Source organism: Lacerta agilis, chromosome 10 (genome assembly GCF_009819535.1).
Source record: "Lacerta agilis isolate rLacAgi1 chromosome 10, rLacAgi1.pri, whole genome shotgun sequence".
In the NCBI taxonomy this organism is placed as follows: domain Eukaryota; kingdom Metazoa; phylum Chordata; class Lepidosauria; order Squamata; family Lacertidae; genus Lacerta; species Lacerta agilis.
In genome coordinates, this window is record NC_046321.1 from 4,874,010 (window position 1) to 4,894,268 (window position 20,259).

The 20,259-nt window shown below is 48.5% G+C and overlaps 1 protein-coding gene across 1 annotated transcript; it reads right to left on the reverse strand.

Annotated features, from left to right (window-relative positions):
- Positions 1-9,372: 9,372 nt before the first annotated feature.
- LOC117054083 (fused toxin protein-like) lies at positions 9,373-19,734 on the reverse strand. Its single transcript, XM_033162540.1, has 5 exons — positions 19,731-19,734; positions 18,348-18,356; positions 17,510-17,692; positions 10,580-10,750; positions 9,373-9,557 (listed from the first exon to the last, which is right to left on the reverse strand). The coding sequence occupies exons 1-5, from the start codon at positions 19,732-19,734 to the stop codon at positions 9,373-9,375; spliced, it is 552 nt and encodes a 183-aa protein (XP_033018431.1).
- Between the last annotated feature and the right edge of the window lie 525 nt (positions 19,735-20,259).

A 20,259-nucleotide genomic window follows, 5' to 3' on the forward strand; every position in this document is an offset into this window, starting at 1 on the left:
CTCCATGACATTGGAACTCCCTCCCTTTTGAGATATGGCCAGCATTGGCTCCGGTGTGTTTTTAAGGCCACCTGAAGACACACATTTTCACTGATGTATTTGATACATATTAGTGCCTGAGCTGTTTGTTTCTTCTTGGGCTATTTTCCTGGCTATTAGGGTAAACTTGCTGTTGTTACTATTATTATTATTAAAATTAATGAGAACACTATTAATGTCAGGCACCCCATTGTCAGACCAACTATGCATTACAAAGATGTCTGCAAACATGACATGGAGGTTTGCAACATCAACTTGAGAGCGGTACATGTGAAAAGGATCTAGGAGTCTTGGTAGACCATAAACTTGACATGAGTCAACAGTGTGATGCAGCAGCTAAAAAAGCCAATGCAATTCTGGGCTGCATCGATAGGAGTATAGCATCTAGATCAAGGGAAGTAATAGTACCACTATATTCTGCTCTGGTCAGACCTCACCTGGAATACTGTGTCCAGTTCTGGGCACCACAGTTCAAGAAGGATACTGACAAACTGGAACGTGTCCAGAGGAGGGCAACCAAAATGGTCAAAGGCCTGGAAACGATGCCTTATGAGGAACGGCTTAGGGAGCTGGGTATGTTTAGCCTGGAGAAGAGAAGGTTGAGGGGTGATATGGTAGCCATGTTCAAATATATAAAAGGATGTCATATAGAGGAGGGTGAAAGGTTGTTTTCTGCTGCTCTCCAGAGAAGCGGACACGGGGCAATGGATTCAAACTACAAGAAAGAAGATTCCAGCTAAACATTAGGAAGAACTTCCTGACAGTAAGAGCTGTTGGACAGTGGAATTTGCTGCCAAGGAGTGTGGTGGAGTCTCCTTCTTTGGAGGTCTTTAAGCGGAGGCTTGACAGCCATCTGTCAGGAATGCTTTGATGGTGTTTCCTGCTTGGCAGGGGGTTGGACTGGATGGCCCTTGTGGTCTCTTCCAACTCTATGATTCTATGATTCTAACTCTACCGTGTGGGAATCCCTTGCAGACGACCGCAGTGCCTGGAGTCAAAGTCAGGTTGTTCATTCGCAGCAGTCACCAGAGGAGGAATGACTGCTGGGAGGAGCACAGAGAGAAGAAACGCCCTGGTACATCTGTAGCAGCACAACTGGACGCCTTCCTCTGCCCCAGCTGCAACAAAACATGTCTCTCCTGTATCAGTTTCTACTGCCACAACAGGTGCTGCAACTCTCCAATGGTTTGGCTTCACTCCCCAAAGGCGCACTTCCTCCATCATCTCTTGAGATAGATGGGCACCAACCAAAACATTGGTCTTGTCGAATAATGGAGTTTGTAAGTTTTCTAAATACCTAATCTGAAAGGGGGCAGGGGGGTGGAGATGTTCACGATTGCAAGCCCACACACGAACGCACCGCATTTCGTGATGTCTCTGAGTGCACCGAGGTCCACCCTTTTTTTTTGCAACAGGAGCCTAATTAAGTTGCGCAGAGCAGGTTCAAAAAGTCGCTTCGTAATATTTCTCCTCCCCTCCTTGTCCCTAATGAATTTGGAACGGGCAGATAATCAGGTGGTAATGAGAGTGGAAGAGGGTTAAGACTGCCCGTGCCCACGCAGGCACGCACACACAAACTCAACATTTCAGGAATAAAACTCAGGACACTCTTGCTTCATAGCACCAAGGACAGATGCCAGGCTGGCTTCGTGTCAAGCTCAGGGGCAGGGTGACTCCTTTGCATGAAGGAGATTCAATCGAGGGCACCCTCAGTTAAGGGGTGACGGGAAGGACCTTTATTTGCTTGAGATTTTGGAGAGAGTCAGAATAGTACATCATACAGTGGTACCTCTGGTTGCAAACACGATCCGTTCCGGGGTGCCGTTCGCACCCTGAAAAGTCCGCAACCAGAACGGCGCTTCTGCACATGCGCGAAACGCAGTAGAGTGCTTCTGCGCATGTGTGTGTGGCAAAACCCAGAAGTACCGTATTTTTAGCTCCATAAGACGCATTTTTTCCCTCCTAAAAAGTAAGGGGAAATATCTGTGCGCCTTATGGAGCGAATGGTGGTCCCTGGAGCTGAATTGCCCAGGGGCCAAAAGAGGATCATGCTTTTTATTTTACAAAGAGAAAAGGGAGTGTTGAAAGGACCCCGCTCAGCAGCTGATCAGCAAGAGATCGGGAGAGAGATAAGAGTCCCAGCTCCCTTTCAGCCCCGCCCTTCTTTGTTGAATGTGCTGCAGAGGGAGGTTGGTTGTTTCCCCAGCTACATGTGACTGGCTGATTAGATTGTCTGTCTGGAAACTGTAGAAAAGGCTCCCTTTCCTTTAGAAGCTGCAGAAATGTGAGTTGAACCCTATAAAAAACAGAGCTTTTCCCCCTTTGCAAAAGGAGCTTTGATTTTCCCCCTTTGCAAAAAAAGCTGCAAAACTTTTAGCTGATCCTCAAAAAAACAGGGCTTTTCCCTTTGCAGAAAAGCTGCAAAACTTTTAGTTGATCCTCAAAAAAACAGGGCTTTTAGAGGAGGAAAACCAGAAAAATATTTTTTTTTCTTGTTTCCTCCTCTAAAAATGAGGTGCGCCCTATGTCCGGTGTGCCCTATGGAGCGAAAAATACAGTAAACACTTCCGGGGTTGCCGCATTCTTAACGCGAAGAAGTGCAACATGAAGCATTCATAAGAAGAGGTATGACTGTACTGGGCTATTCTATTCTATTCTATTCATTCAGCCATGCTTCTGAATGACAGCTGCTATAAATGGCAGGAAGGGAGAGTTGCTTTTGTGCTCGGATCCTGCTTGCAAATTTCCCCACAGGCATCTGGTTGGCCACTGTGAGAACAGGATGCTAGCCTAGATGGGCCACTGGCCTGATCCAGGGGGCTCTTCTTGTGGCTTATTCTGACTGATTAGGGGAAAGCCTTCCTCCACGAAAATATCAGGAGAGCAGTTGCAGTTGCCTTCTGCCCCACAGCTGATTTCTCCTGGGTTCCAGGATGGAGTGAGACTAAGATCAAGCAGGTTGGCCTAGGGACTTTTGGACTGTAGGCTGCGTTGTGGAAAAAAGTGGCAAATTAATCATCCAATTTGGCAGGTTCCTTTTGATCAAGGGGCTGGAGCGACTCCACTGCAATGAAATGTTACATCAGGATCAGGCCAAAGGCCCACCTACCTCCAGTTCTCATGGAGGGCAGATCCATGCCGTACAGTTAACGCCACACTGCGTTTTGTTAAAGGTGCTGGGAAGATAAACTACAGTTTCCGGGTTACTTTGGAGGAAGTGCTGTGCTTTAACTGTGTGGCTTGGATCCGCCCCCCCCATGAGAACGGTTTCAAATGTGAGTTGAAGGTTCTTTAAATGCAGGGTGTGTGGATGTGCCCGGGGTTTGCTTCGGAAAGTGAGAATTCAACAGCTTTGCGTTAAAATGAGAGGCGAACTGAATTTCCGGTGCAACTGTAAGGGCAGCAAATGGCCACTTCCATTTCAGGAGTGCATGTGTAGTTCAAAATGTGAAAGGGGGAGGAAGGAAGGGAGGAAGGAAGGAAGGAAGGAAGGAAGGGGGGGGACTGGACTTGTCCAAGCATCTCATGGCAGTGGATATTTCTTCGTCACCCTGACAAGTGAAAACGAATCGCTTGTCTCCGAGTCTCGGACAGCCTGGCGTGGTAATTTGATAATGAGAGAGTCGGCATAGTGGCAGGCATGGCTGAGAGGTGACAGTTTCTTCGCCGTGATGAGAGGGTCAGGGATGTTAGAGCAGCTCGTGTCTCCATCTGCAGTGGCACGCCAACCTCCTCATTGACGGATCTGTTACGGAAATTATGGGGGGGCGGGTCGCCCAAGCAAAGTCTCCTCCTGAGCAAACTCATTGGGGTATGGAGTGATGCCCTTAAGGGAACCCATCTCTCTGCCATGATCCAGTAGGCGAGAGACCACGTACACAGGGAAATGCCTCAACAGGTAATCTCTGGTTGCTTCAGGAAGCCATCGGGCTAATATCCCTCAGCTGGAATCCCATTGTTCTCTCCCAGATAAGTGCTCAAGGTATCCTTGCCAATACTTAACACCAATTCACATTGGCCCAGGGCTATCTCCCTGATATTGCTCTGTTTCCCCCATATGCCAATCTTGTTTTTCCTATATGTCAATCATGTATAACCCTTCCATTTTCGTGACGTAGTAATGATGTTTCCAAACTGTATTCTGGGATATGATAGGAGTTTTTAAAAGTTCTTGTAACGCTGCTCGGGGGGGGGGGGGCAGTTTTGACTGTAACCTATTGCACAATAATAAACCCTGTCTTGTCCTTGCTCCAGTGGCTGGACTTCTTTTATTTAACTCCGCAGAAACCAGTGGGCTTATCCCCAAGGGCCAGGTGGCTGGGCAGTTCCACACCTGGGATTTTCCGTTTACAGATCAAAGCAGACTTGGGAGTTACAGTGGACATCTTTCCCATGACCCTGAAAACGTCCTTTCCCGCCTCACGTTGCCTTTAATTTAGGCGTGTCTGTAGGAGGAGGTGGTTTGCGTCTTCTTAGTGGATTGTTCTAGGACACATCCACATGACACATTTAAATCGCTACGATGCCAGGCCCCCCCTCAACAGTCCCAACGTGAGCAGGACATGCCAGAAATACAGAAAAGCCACCCCAGCTTCTGATTGGATCCCGGAATAGTGTGTGTGTGTGTGTTTCATTTTGAGGTTCTACCAAAGGACGAAATAAAACAGAACCAGGGTTAAAGGGTTTTCCTCAGGAGGGTGGAGGGCATGTGAGCTATGCCCCTTGGTGTAGTGGGGGGGGGGACACTCACTCCATGCCTGGGGGGGGCCCGACAAAAAATGGGTGTCGGGGTGCTGCCCTCACCTCACGGCAAAGGGTTGCCAGGGCTTTCTCACTATCGCGAGCCCCCGCCCCACCTGCTCAGCAATTCGTCTTCCTCCAGTAAGGGAGGCAGTGGTCCCTCTAGTGGGGAGGGTGAGACGGGAAGGGGAAGTAGGAGTCAGGGCCCTGACAGGGAAGGAGAGCCCTCGCATCAAGCAGGGACTGGAGGGGAGGCGCCTCTTCCGTCTCCCCACTTGCGCGGGGGGGGGGGAGGACGCAGAGGGGGTAGGCGGGGGTTCCGCATCCCACGGCTTTTACGCTGGGCAAAGAACCGGAAAGAGTCATTCCCGGACTCTGCCGAAGGATGAGCTAGGCATATTTCTTGGTGCTGCACTGTACTTTCTTAAACACCTAAGAATGTTAATGGTATTTCTTGTACACATATGTGAATCGTTCTTTAAGGTGTTTTTTTTAACAGGGCCTTCAGCTGTGCACTGGAAAAATGCAGATTGTCTATCGTAATAGATAACTCAGGACCTTGCAAGGCTGGGAAAGCATAGTTTTCCTTGAATACAAGGAGTCCTCATTACTTTAATGTATTTTAATATTTGTTGAAAGCCGCCCAGAGTGGCTGGGGAGACCCAGCCAGATGGGCGGGGTACAAATAAATTATTATTATTATTATTATTATTATTATTATTATTATTATTATTATTATTACATATCTGCATAATAAAGAAACTTAGTTTTAGAGACCTCGGCGTCAGGCTGGTTACTCATGAGCAATCACTGAAAACCCTTACAATGGGGTGTGTTTGTCGAGGAGGGTCGCTTCTGGGGGAGTGAGGAATGCCCCTATTTTCATCTGAGGAATGTTGGAGGGTATGCCACTCACTGCAATGCAAGGGGTTGGACTAGATGGCCCTTCGGTTATTATTCTTATTAATTATTAAATTTGTATACCAGCCTATACCATCAAGTTCCCTTCCAACCCTACAATTCCATGATTATATGAACTGCTGAGCCTTGTAGTGGGTCAGATTGCACTGCCACTCTCCTGAGATACAGCAGTAAATTGAGATAAGAATCAACGTTCCTTTAGAAGTCTCCCCCTCCATAGCAATGTTGCCACGACAGAGGGAGGGTGGTGGAATCGAACCATGCTTCAGCGAGGCGTGCCTTTGTCAGATCTCTGAAGAGGCAGTGTCCGCGGAATGAAAATCGTCTCCGCCGGACATCTCCTGCCCTCTGCACTGTGATCCTTGAGAGCAATTGAATCAACCTGTAAAAAAACTCAATTACAGTGGCCTGACATTTCCAGGGAAACACAGTAAATGGAGGAACCAGCAGACGCAAGCCCCGTAACACTTTGGCGCTGCCTTGGACGTTGAGATAGCAAATCAATCCTATAAACGTTTCATATTCAATATATTTCTCGTGGATCTGTGTGCCAGCCAGAACCTCAGGGATTTGCATGCATTTAAAAGATTGGGCATCAGACGTGACCCAAGGACAGGTAAATAAAAGAAGGAAATGGTCGGTTGGTGCGTGTGGTGAGCTTGCATGCCTATGTTTGGACGTGTTCTCCACGCTCATCTTCTGCAGAGACCTGGGTGCATATAACCTCTACGTGGGGGGACCTTTGAGGTTGGTCCTGAGCCTGCCGATGGTGCAGAACGTGGCATCTAGGTTGTTTGTGGGAGCAAATGACTGCCAGCATATATCCTGCCAGCGGAATTTGCATCAGTGGCTATTGGGCCAAATTGAATTTGATTCCCCACTTTATCACTACCCGAAGGAGTCTCAAAGCGGCTAACAGTCTCCTTTCCCTTCCTCCCCCACAACAAACACTCTGTGAGGTGAGTGAGGCTGAGAGACTTCAGAGAAGTGTGACTAGCCCAAGGTCACCCAGCAGCTGCATGTGGAGGAGCGGGGAAGCGAACCCGGTTCACCAGATTACGAGTCCACTGCTCTTAACCACTACACCACACTGGCTCTCCAGTGTTGGATTCAAGGTGTTGGCATTAACAAATAAGACCCTATGCAGCTCTGCACCAGGTTATGTACCCATTCTGCAGGAGAGCTTCTCCTACAACTTCTAAAAATACCAGAAGTCTACCCCGCAGTAACTCAGGGCAGGGTGTGTGTGGTGTGCTCAGGTCCTGTTTGGGGTTTCCCATGGGGGCATCTGGTTGGCCACTGTGACAACAGGATGCTGGACTAGATGGGCCTTTGATCTCAACCAGCACATCTCTTCTAATGTCCTTATGGATGTTACCATCTTCCAAGCAAAGAAGCGGAAACTCCCTTCCCAATGGATTTATTTTCCCCCAAGTGGTATCTCCCTTGTTCACAGAACAGGTAAGTGGCAAAAAAACCAAAATCCGGCCTTTGTCCAACTATCCCCTTTGCCAAATGTACAGTCCGGGTTGGTGCTGCTTCCTCGTCCCCATCAACCGGTCATCATCCTGTGGCAGATTTCCAGAAGGGAAGGGAAACAAAAGAAAACAGACAAGAGCATATCTTAAACCACCTGGAAGAGAGAGGTCTTTCACTGCTTGAACATCTAGGGATGAGAAGCATCGCTGAATCCTTATGGAGCAACTCAGTCCCCAGCTACAGTGATATCTGCAATGCATTCGGGGCTGACAATATAATTTTAAGGGTGCTAAGGGATGCGGTTGGCACTTGTGGGGTGTAAAAACGTATTGCTGCCAAATACAACATTCCTACAATGCACATGCTGGGGAATGCTTTGTATCACTCTGGAGAAAACTTGCTAGTTCCTCCTGAGCTGGGACAGACTTCCTTTGCATGTGACTTAATGTGGGTTTGGCCTGTTATTGGACAGGAGCACACGGCCTCCATGTTCTGCTCTTCTTGTTCTCCATTTTGCGTTCCTAAGAGTTAGGAGAAGTGACTGCTAAGTCGCAGTCACTTGAAACTATTTCCCTTATGGGATAGTTCAGATAGTTATATGTTGTTCTGTAAATTAAGTCTGCCTTCAGGGATCTTATTGTGAACTGGATGACTGTAAGTAAACTAGTTTTATGTTAACTTTAATAGATGGTCGCGTCTATTCTTTTAGGAGGGATATAAAAAGGGAAACCAGGAATCCTAAATAGTGAGGCCCAGACGAGCCTGCAACTAGCTAACCGCTGTGTAATTTAAAAGGGGGATTGTTTAACAACTCTGCTAAGTTATGGAACTTGCTGACGCAAGTTAGGAAGGATATCATAAAATAATATATCCTCTCCTGGCTCCCTAAACATCTCCACAGCGCTTTGGTCTAAACCACTGAGCCTATTGGGATTGCCGATCAGAAGGTCAGCGGTTCAAATCCCTGCGACGGGGTGAGCTCCTGTTGCTCTGTCCCAGCTCCTGCCAAGCTAGCAGTTCGAAAGCACACCAGCACAAGTAGATAAATAGGTACCACTGTGGCAGGAAGGTAAACAGCATTTCCATGCACTCTGACTTCTGTCACGGTGTTCCATTGGGGCAGAAGCGGTTTAGTCCTGTTGGCCACATGAGCCGGAAAACTGTCTGTGGACAAACGCTGGCTCCCTCGGCCTGAAAGTGAGATGAGCGCTGCAACCCCATAGTTGCCTTTGACTGGACTTAACCGTCCAGGGGTCCTTTCCCTTTTTAACACAATGATGATTTATTTGTATACTGCCCTATACCGCGGGTCTCAGGGTAGTTACAACATAACCTTTAGGGGTGCTGGACACAGAGGGTGTCTTCTGCAACATGTAATTGACACGATAATAGTGCATAGGGGGTGGGTTTCTACTGGACCACCCACACATTATCCCACATTAGTAGCTTTTCTGAAATGCTTCCCCAGTGTTACTGCATCATTGCCATCCGGGGAGGGGGTACGGTGAGACAAGAATCGTACCCTGGAATGTGTGTGGCATGAAAAGTTACAGGATCCCAGCAGGAGGTTACAGGACATGCATCAACTGGAAACGAACCATTAGGGCGTGTTGAACTCTTCAACTTTCAAACTCAAAAAAGTGCTAAAAAGTTGTAACGTGACTTGGGAATTCAAAGGCCAGGGCTGAAAGGAGCTGAAGTCCAATGACACTAGGAAAACTGCAGGCTTCCTGTTTTTCGATTAGGCAGACCTACGATCTGCTCTCAGGGGTCTCTTCTTCTTTTGTATCGGGGTGACAACATTTAGAAGAAGAAGAAGAAGAAGAGTTTGGATTTCATATTCCGCTTTATCACTACCCGAAGGAGTCTCAAAGCGGCTAACATTCTCCTTTCCCTTCCTCCCCCACAACAAACACTCTGTGAGGTGAGTGGGGCTGAGAGACTTCAAAGAAGTGTGACTAGCCCAAGGTCACCTAGCAGCTGCATGTGGAGGAGCGGAGACGCGAACCCAGTTCACCAGATTACAAGACTACCACACTTAACCACTACACCACACTGGCTCGTCTCACAATTGATCATGAAGTGGTTTCCCCACAAGTGTTGCCCTGTTCGCCAAATTTTGCCCAGAGTGAAACCAGAGGGGGAATGAGAGGACCTGTCAGGATTTGGGGCGATATATTTATATGCACACTTTTAACGAGATCCACGAGGTTTCTCGGTGAGGGAAGGTAACGTGCAACTGTCTCCTGCAAAAGTTTCCAGCGGCTCAGAACTTTTGCTCAACTCCCCTTTCGCTTGCATGTTATTCTCCTCTTGCTTGCGTTGAGGGCGTGGGTGGGAAGGGAGGAAACTGACTGCGGAGAGCGTCAATCTGGCACCTGCGTAGATGGTGCAGCAGCTCAGCTGGAAAGAGGAGGGTTAGCTCATCAGAACAGTAGCTAAAGGGGTTTAGGATCAGCCAGCATGGACCGCTTCATTGCCAGCTGAATCCAATTTCTGCATAGGTGTCTTTACGCACTGCCACATACCGGTTTGCAAGGAATGGGGGAAGTGGAGGCGGGATAAATATGGTACCTGCATCAGCCCTTAATCTGAAATATTTTCTAGGAGGCACTGGCAGCCTGGCAGGGCTCTGAAGAACAGAGGCTGGGACATAGGCATCTGTTTCACACTGAGTCAGAACATGGTCAGGGTTATTGTCTACCCTGACTGGCAGCGGATCTCCGGGATTTCAGGAAGGGCATCTCTCCCACTCCTACCTGGAGATGCTGGGGATCGGACCTGGGGCACGCAAGGCAGATGCTCTACCGCTGAGCTACAGCCCTCCCCAAAAAGGAACAAAGGAAGCTGCCTTATCTCAGTTATAAACTTCCCTAAACAGGGCTGCCTTCAGATGTCTTCCAAAAGTCAGATAGTTGCTTATTTCCTTGACATCTGACGGGAGGGCATTCCACAAGGCAGGTGCCACCATCAAGAAGGCCCTCTGCCTGGTTCCCTGTAACCTCACATCTCGCAGGGAGGGAACCGCCAGAAGGACCTCGGAGCTGGACCTCAGTGTCAGGGCCGAACGATGGGGGTTCCATGCCACCTGGGTTGTGTGTGTGCACCCATGCCCCCATGCTGGGGGCTGGGTGAGGGGCAGAGGACAAATGGAGCCCCCCACCTCCGCTGAAGCAGCCCCAGCCCCGAGCAACATGGCTGTTGCACCCTCCACTTGACACCCTCCCCAGGTCTGAGCTTTGCAAGCCCGCTCGGAGAGGGTGACGTGGGGGGATCGATGGGCGCACAGTTGCCGCATCCCCACGCCACCCTCCCTGAGTGGCCTTGCAAGGCTCAGATCCAGGCAGGGCGGCACGAGAAGAGCACAATAGCCACATACCAGCACACAAAGCCACCTCACCTGTAGTCTTCTTGCACCACAGTTCGCACTTCTGCTTGGATGGAAACTGATTGGCGTTCCCTCCACAGCCTCCAAATATAAAAGGCCGGCAGTTGTTGGCCGCCTGGTGGTAATACCAGAGGACAGTGTACCGTAGACAGGAGCCTTCATCCATTGGCAGGGCACATGGATCTGCAAGGAACCACAAATCGTGGGTGGGTGAGACGTCATCATCACTCCAAGCAACGTTGGGTGAAGAGGAGAGAGACAGAGAGACACTCAATGTGCTAAATGAAAATCCAGTTTTAAAACCACAGGTACTACTAGTGCCATTTATATGCCTGGTGCATTAGAAATATAGGTCCCTGGCCCAAGGAGGTAACAATCTAAAATTCAGCACATGAGAAACCACAGGGGGGCAGAGAGATGGGGTAAGAGAGTGGAGAAATCGGAATGTATTTCAGACACAGCTAAGGAGGGATGCGGGTGGCACTGTGGTCTAAACTAATGAACCTCTTGGGCTTGCTGATCAGAAGGTCAGTGGTTCGAATCCCCGTGATGGGGTGAGCTCCTGTTGCTCTGTCCCAGCTCCTGCCAACCTAGCAGTTTGAAAGCATTCCGGTGCAAGTAGATAAATAGGTACCGCTCCGGTGGGAAGGTAAACGTCGTTTCTGTGCGCTATGGCTTCTGTCACGGTGTTCTGTTGCGCCAGAAGCAGTTTAGTCATGCTAGCCGCATGACCCAGAAAGCTGTCTGTAGACAAACGCCGGCTCCCTCAGCCTGAAAGTGAGATGAGTGCCACAACCGAATAGTTGCCTTTGACTGGACTTAACCGCCCTGGGGTCTTTTACTTTTTACAGCTAGGGACGCGGAGAAGAACTTTGATTCAGGTCAAATTCAAAGAAAAACCACCCTATTTTTCACTGTCCAAAACAACACAAGAACAGAAAAACACAACCATCCCTTGAAATTTGCACTTTCCCGAATTTTGCGTTCGCAGCTACTACTGTATGTGACAGCTCCCTGAGGTATTTGAAGAGGCTTCTCCTGCTTCAGAGGGTAGGACTCGAACCAATGGCTTCAAGTTACAGGACAGGAGATTCCGACAAAACGTCAGGAAGAAATTTCTGGCAGTAAGCCGTTCAACAGTAGAACAGACTAGCCCTCAGGAGACGGTGGACTCTCCCTCCTTGGAGGTTTTTAAGAAGAACGGTGGAGAGGAGAGGAAGAGAAGTCTGTAGGCTGCATGTATGTGCCTCTCCTCACCTCCACCTCACATGTAGTTATAGTTTTAAACTATAATTAAACACTGTGTGAAGCCCCCAAATAGTTCACAGGTCAGGTTGACCCTGGAACATTTGGGGGTGCCTGCATCCTTCTAACTACCAAGCAGAGATTGGATGGCCATCTGTCAGGCGTGCTTCAGCTGAGATTCCTGCATCACAGGGGGTTGGACTGGATGACCCCTGGGGGTCCCTTCCAACTCTACAATTTGATGAGCGCATGGAATTCGCTTCCATGGAATATAGCAACAGCCACCAACTTGGACAGCTTGTAAAGGGGGTTATATGAATTCAAGGAGGCTATCAGTGGCAACTTGCCTTGATGTCTATATTTTGACAGGGCTGTTGTGTTTTGGTTCTGCTTCTGGGCTCCCCACTGTGGCATCTCATTGGCCGCTTTGGGAACAGGATGCTAGAACGGATGTGGACCACTTTCGGCCTTATTCATCTTCTGATGTTCTTCCTTTGTCAAGAGGAATCCCACTCTCATGTCAACAGGCAGTTTGTTGCAAGAGCGCTTTATACTAATCCAGAATGCGGCAGCTAGACTGGTGACTGGGAGCGGCCGCCGAGACCACAGAACACCGGTCCCGAAAGACCTACATTGGCTCCCAGTACATTTCCAAGCACAATTTGAAGTGTTGGTGCTGACCTTAAAAGCCCTAAACGGCCTAGGCCCAGTATACCTGAAGGAGCGTCTCCACCCCCATCGCTCAGCCTAGACACCGAGGTCCAGCGTCAAGGGCCTTCTGGCAGTTCTCTCACTGCAAGAAGTGAGGTCACTGGGAACCAGGCAGAGGGTCTTCTCAGTGGTGGCGCCCACCCTGGGGAACGCCCTCCCATCAGATGTCAAGGAAGTAAACAACTATCCGACTTTTAGAAGACACCTGAAGGCAGCCCTGTTTAGGGAAGCTTTTAATGTTTGATTTTTTGATCTGTTGGCAGCTGCCCAGAGTGGCTGGGGAAACCCAGCCGGATGGGCGGGGTACAAATAAATTATAATTATTAATTATTATTATTATTATCCCAGCCTGCTAGGCGCTGGGGTGAAACTGCCTCAGCTCCCACGATGAGAGTTGTGGCAATTTCACCCGGTGCCTCACAGGCTGAGGCCAGCTTGTTTTTTCAACATCGCGGTATTATTATACATTGTTAGTTGTTGTAGTAGTAGTATTATACTATGCACCGAGCTTATGTCAACCATGGGTGAAAGTTCAGCTTCATATTCGCCAATTTCCTTCGCTGCTGAAAAGAGATGGAGGTTCCCCTCCCCTTGGGGGCTGGTTAAGCCACTTCCCACCCCCCACATGTGTTCTATTACCAGGGGCACTTTCCCTAGCAAAAGTGACTCTCCGAAATGCCATTTAATTCAATGCTTTTCACCCCGTAATGGGCTTGGCGTGTTCGCCACCGCCAGCGCCGAGACGGATCCATTATCTGCCGATCCCCTGGAGCCGCAGAGGCAAATGGAAATCCGCTGGTTAATGAGGGCATGCAAATAAATTTGCCGAGATTTAAATATTGATCGCTACAGGCTCGGCGTGGCCCGCACCCCCTCCCTCCCTCCCTCCCTCCCTCTGCCGTACGAGGAGCTCTTGATAAAAATGTCACGGAAACAATCGGCCGGGCGGTAGAAGCATCGGGAGCAATAAAAAAGAGCCTTAATGGCTTTTAACGGCTTAGGCGAAAAGGTTGGGTGTTAGTCAGAGGGGGGAACCGTCAGAGGGGGGAGAATCTGTATGTCTGAGAGGGTCCAAAACTAAACAGGAGGAGATGGGTCTGTCCCGACAGCAGAATCCTGTTAACATTCAGGTTTGCTATCTGCGCTTATCGCCAGGGAAGAGCTATTTATAAGCAGGCCACTAATGGGACAGCGAGCTGCGAGTCAATCGCATGTAGGCCTACAATACTCCACCCCCTTCAAGCCCCCCAGGGCTGAAAAACTGTCCTTCTTAGGATGGAGAGAAGGAATCCGGCTTGAGTAAGGATGGAATGGGGGGAATTGGTCAATTTCCATTTCTCCGTTTTCCTATCTTAAGGTCAAGTCTCCATATTTCCACATCGCTTTTTATTTTATTTTTTGAGTCCTTGCAAAAATTCATTCGCGCCTTTTTTGCAAAGCAATTTCCCCTAGCAAAATGCATTTTTTTTTTGGTAAGTCACATTCACAGATCTATGCCTTCTAACGGAGACATCTCACTCATCTGCATGTTTTAATAAATTTCACTCGGCAGGTGAAATGGAATCGCAAAATTCAGAGAAGTGCAAATTTCAACGGATGGTTTGCATCTCGTTTTACGTACTGTTTCGGAACGTGTGAATTAGGTAGGTTCCCGCACTTGATCAGATTCCACAATGAGCCCCACCTAGAACCGGTTGCTAATGGCAAGTAGCAGAGACGATTCGAAAGTCCAGCTCAATGGAAGGTTGAGAGTTAGCAATAAATAATTGGCTTAATTCTCACGGAGGTGGCGAAACTATCTCTGGTCTGGACTTCAAGCTCTTACGTGGTAAAATTGCCCTGTATATATAAATCTAGCAGGTCAGGCGGCTAGAACCCTTGCCCCTGACAAGCTAGTTCTCTATATGCGGTTGAATTCTTTGATGGGAAAGCGTTCAATCTCAGGAGCACCCAGATGCCCTCTTTAGTTTGCATTCTTAATGATATGTACATTCATGATGTTATTGGGATGGTAACACCTAATCATGATAGATATATTGTTTTCTTTCCAGTTGATGCGTGCCCTGCAACTGACTGCTGAAAGCACATAACTTCTCTTTACCGAAAATATTCTGGTTTACCAATTTTAGTCTTGCTTTGGTTGTGCTGTAGTGCAAGATTGCCCTTCCGGATGAAAACAATGCTGTAACATAAAGGTAAAGGTAAAGGACCCTTGAACAGTTAAGTCCAGTCAAAGGCGACTATGGGGTTGCGGTGCTCATCTGACTTTCAGGCCAAGGGAGCCGGCGTTTGTCCACAGACAGTTTCCCAGGTCATGTGGCCAGTGCAATGGGGCACTGTGACAGAAACCAGAGCGCACGGAAACACCGTTTACCTTCCTGCCACAGCAGTACCTATTTATCTACTTGCACTTTGATGTGCTTTCGAACTGCTAGGTTGGCAGGACCTGGGACCGAGCAACGGGAGCTAACCCCATCGCGGGGATTCGAACTGCCAACCTTCCGATCGGCAAGCCCAGGGGCTCAGTGGTTTAGACCACAGGGCCACCCATGTCCCCGAATGCTGTAACACAGGGGATGTATCGCAGAACTATCTGCAATGACGTGTGTGGACGGTCCAGTATAAACCCGCTACTAATGCAATATTTTTGCATCCATGACATGTTGTGGGAAACACTAGCAAAATAAACACCACACCAGGGACTGATCATAGAATCATAGAATCACAGAATCATAGAGTTGGAAGAGACCCCAAGGGCCATCCAGTCCAACCCCCTGCCAAGCAGGAAACACCATCAAAGCATTCCTGACAGATGGCTGTCAAGCCTCTGCTTAAAGACCTCCAAAGAAGGAGACTCCACCACACTCCTTGGTAGCAAATTCCACTGCCGAACAGCTCTCACTGTATAAAAAGTATATAAAAAGCATACACTGATGCTGTATAATTTTGTTGCATGGCACACCTGTGCTCTGGAACATCAACTAAGACTACTGTCTTGCCCCTGTAGTCTCTTCTCTCTGTCTGAATATCGTGTGCCAGAATCCTTGGGCATCCAAACCCCCTGGAATTGGGAGCTGAAGTGTGTTGCCACTTCCATCAGGGCAACGTGCGCCCGACAGGCTTAGCTTGCCCTCTTTTCACCCAAAGGAGGCTGCTTTCCTTCACCACAGGAAGGGAAGCGATGCTTTGAATTCTGTGCACCCAGGTGGTATGTGGGTCTGGGTCAAAGCAACTTCTAATCGCAAAGCCTTGGAGGGTCAACAACAAGGATGTGGAGGACTTGGGCGGTTAGGCGCAGGTGGGGAGGCGAGTGTCAACCTTAATTTCATTTTCCTTAGCGCCTGTTGCGTTTCCTGCGCTCGCTTTCTCTCTCCCGCTACTAAACCTGAATTAAAACACCCCAGGTTTCCTGTGCCTGAAGTACTGCTTTTTTAAAAAAGGAGCAGGAACCTCAATAAAAAGGACAATTAGCAACCAATCTGGCTTACAACTTGTGCCAATGCAACGAGGACGAATAGGACATCAAAGGGCTCTCCCTTCTTCTAAAAAAGGTAAAGGTAAAGGGACCCCTGACCGTTAGGTCCAGTCGTGAACGACTCTGGGGTTGCAGCACTCATCTCGCTTTACTGGCCGAGGGAGCATACGTTTGTCTGCAGACAGTTTTCCCGGGTCATGTGGCCAGCATGACTAAGCCGCTTCTGGCGAAACCAGAGCAGCACACGGGAATGCCGTTTACCTTCCGGCCGTTGTTGTTGTTCAGTCGTTCAGTCGTGTCCGACTCTTCGTGACCCCATGGACCAGAGCACGCCAGGCACGCCTATCCTTCACTGCCTCCTGCAGTTTGGCCAAACTCGTGCTAGTCGCTTCGAGAACACTGTCCAACCATCTCATCCTCTGTCGTCCCCTTCTCCTTGTGCCCTCCATCTTTCCCAACATCAGGGTCTTTTCCAGGGAGTCTTCTCTTCTCATGAGGTGGCGAAAGTGTTGGAGCCTCAGCTTCAGGATCTGTCCTTCCAGTGAGCACTCAGGGCTGATTTCCTTCAGAATGGATAGGTTTGATCTTCTTGCAGTCCATGGGACTCTCAAGAGTCTCCTCCAGCACTATAATTCAAAAGCATCAATTCTTCGGCAATCAGCCTTCTTTATGGTCTAGCTCTCACTTCCATACATCACTACAGTGGTACCTCGGGTTACATACGCTTCAGGTTACATACGCTTCAGGTTACAGACTCCGCTAACCCAGAAATAATGCTTCAGGTTAAGAACTTTGCTTCAGGATAAAAAGAGAAATCGTGCTCTGGCGGCGCACTGGCAGCGGGAGGCCCCATTAGCTAAAGTGGTGCTTCAAGTTTCAGGTTAAGAACGGACCTCTGGAACGAATTAAGCACTTAACCAGAGGTACCACTGTACTGGGAAAACCATAGTCAAAACAAAATTAAAAAATCCTTCCAGTAGCAGCTGAGAGACCAACTAAGTTTGTTCTTGGTATGAGCTTGGTATGCATGCACACTTCTTCTGATAACCAAAGCTTTAACTATACGGACCTTTGTCGGCAAGGTGATGTCTGTGCTTTTTAAGATGCTCTCTAGGTTTGTCATCGCTTTTCTCCCAAGAATTTCGTGACTGCTGTCACGCTGCCCTGCCTGTCACCATCTGAACTGCAGTGATCTTCAGCCTTACCATTATCCAAATGGCATGAGCCACACATTATTTATCTGTCCATCCCTCCATCTCTCAATCGAGTCATCAATTGGACTTACACCTCACAGGCACAGCGAAATATGATTCCCGCATCTTCCACTGTGGCCAGCTTTAAATGGAGTGATAGATCCACCACTCTCTTGCTGCCCGGGCAGAATTAGGATTGCTCAGTCTACCCACCCCACATGGCTGCTTTTGGGAGTGCATTTTGTGCCTGCCACTGAGTGCCGGGAAAATGTCTTCCAAGTTGCCAAACAAGCATCTTAGGGAAGAAAAAAGATTTACCTGCCAGAGGTGGCACAGATTCTCTCAGAAGCACACCTGCGTTGGTCCTGTTCTGTACTTCACCAAATAATCCTCGCTCTGCAAGACCTTCAGGCAGCAGAGACCTTTTCTCTGTCTCTTGGGCATCTGCCAGGTAATCGGCATCGGGGTCTGCCAATCTATTTGCCAGGTGGAAGTTTTTGCCTGTTTGAAAGGAAAATGAGAGGAAGGGAAAGAGAGAGAGAGAGAGAGGACAAGACTTAGGCCCCAAATATCTGTATCCCTACAGACCCAACTGGGTGCTAAGATCGGCAGAGGAAGCCCTCTTGGTAGTTCCACCACTCTAGGGAGAGGGCCTTCTCTGTGACGGCCCCTAAGATGTGGAATTCCTATACAGGTGTGTCTGGTACCTTAATTGTATAGATTTTGTCGTATGCAGAAGACATACCTCTTTACTCCGACCTTGACACCAGGTGTGTGTGTTTGTGTGTGTATGTATATTTAGGATCCAACCTATTTTTCTCATTGCAAATTGTTTTAACCAATTTTAATGTTGCGTTTTTATATAGCCATAATCCACGCTGGGAACTTTACGGGGAAGGGCGGATAAGAAATCCAATCATTATTCACCACCATTGTCACCATCAATTGCTTCCTTGTATGGAAAATTTGTCTAATGTTTTGCAATTTTTTTATGCGCTGCAAGCCGCCTAGAGTGGCTGCGGAAATCCAGTCAGATTATTATTATGAGACATTTCTGCCTCCTGCAGCTGCCTATTTGAAACTAAATCTCCCTGAAAGTTTAGAAGTGCCATACTTATCCCTTGGAACAGCATCGTGCTCTCTATTTCCAACTCACCGGCACAAGCTGTGATAAAGGGAAGAGAAAAAGAGAGATTTGTTTGACACAGTACTTTGGGAAAGTGCAGTTTCAAAAGGTTTCTTAACACCCTCCCTTCCCTCGTTTGCAGGGCCGGTGCCAGGGTTTTTTGCGCCCTAGGCGAGATCACCTTCTGGCGCCCCCCCCCCCGCCAATCCCTAGCACCGGCCCTGCGGAGAACCCCGATTTCGGGCTGCTCCCCCCTCCCGTCACTCTGCTGCTGGTGGAGGGGGCGGAGAACCCCGATTTCGGACTGCTCCCCCTTCCCCCGCCACTCTGCCGCTGGTGGAGTGGCACCGGGTGGGGGGGGCGGGGGGCAGGCTGGCTGCCTAGTTTGCCTAAATGGACGCGCCGGCCCTGCTCGTTTGCCTCTGAGGGCACTAGAGTAGGCCCAGGGAGGATCTTTCCCCCCAGGCTATGGTTCACATTTCCTTCCGGGCAATTTTCCGGGGGCCACATTTCATTTCGCTTATAATTTGCATACTGCCTTTCTATATATTACTATACGTAAACCGCTTTACAAGCTTAAGAAACGACAAGATCGGCAGTAAAGACCACACACCTAATAACAATCTGACCCAATACAAAGAAGTCACAATAACTTTAAAACAGACAAGTTACATCAAATGCAGCGATATTCGGTAACCCATTTGAATATAACGGTGAACAGTAAAATTATATATCAGCAAATAATAATAATTAAACAGTTCACATACATCAATTACAATAAAGAATTACTGAAGTATAATCAATAAAAATAACGGAAAGGCACAATGCATAAAATACCACAAAAACTTACAAAACCATGTAAAAGGATCAAATTGAGAAGCCAGCGGTGGGTGAGGTTAGAGGGAAAAGTGGAAGGAGAACAAATGGCCAATTTTAACTTTGTACAATAGGATAGCTTCTATGCATGCTCTCACAAACCCCCCAAGCATCCATCCAAAATCTCTATTTTGCTGGCTGGCAATAATGTATTTATTAGTGCACAGGTTGCAAAATTTGCCTTGGCTGCAGGTAAGTTGAGAGCTAGGAACCAAGACAAGTGTATCATAAGGGGGTGTGTGAGAAGTGGACTGCTTAACTTATGCAGGTGTGATTTTTGCATTTCTGTATGTTTGCTTTGCTGTTGTTGCTGTTGCTGTTCAGTTTTAAATCAATTACAGCCGTACCTTCGCTTATGTAAATTTCGGGATCCTTAAGCGGCAAACCCGGGAGTATATTTCCGGGTTTTTGCCACGTGTGTGTGTGTGTGTGTGCGCACAGAAGCGGTCCCTCCGGTTGCGGAAACCTCAGGATCCGACCAGAGCTCCGGAATGGATCCCATCTGCAACCGGAGCTACCACTGTATTTGTATTTTACGCATCGTGACCAGTTGTGATGGCTTATAGCTTTTAGCGATGAAGATTTAATTCAAAGCATTCATTCATTCATCCAGATAAATAAGAGGGATGGTCAGATTTAAAGGACTTCTAGCCAGGCAAAACAACAACGAGAACAACAACACTTAAAGGGTATGAAGCGGAGCCAATGAGCAATGTGGCCTGAGGAAGCTTTCCAAGGGCCAGGCAGAGATGTCTGGGGGGCCGCATTCATTTCTCAGGTCTGAGGTTCCCTACCTCTTCACTAGAGAGCCAGAAGCCATAAACAGAGGGACTAGCGTGAAAATAAGAGGGATTTGTTGCTCCAACCCCGCAGGGAGCAGGAATTTGCAAACTGCGGCTACGGAGGTAAGTCACGACTGTCCACAACGAAGGTCGCGGTTGCCGCGAAGACCTCGTGCCCAGCAAGAGCTGGGATTCATCTAGCCAGCTGGCTCGGCAAAACAGCCCGGTTTGCAGCTAATGGGGTGAAATTTCCTTTGACAGGCAAGACTGTGCCGGCATTCAAA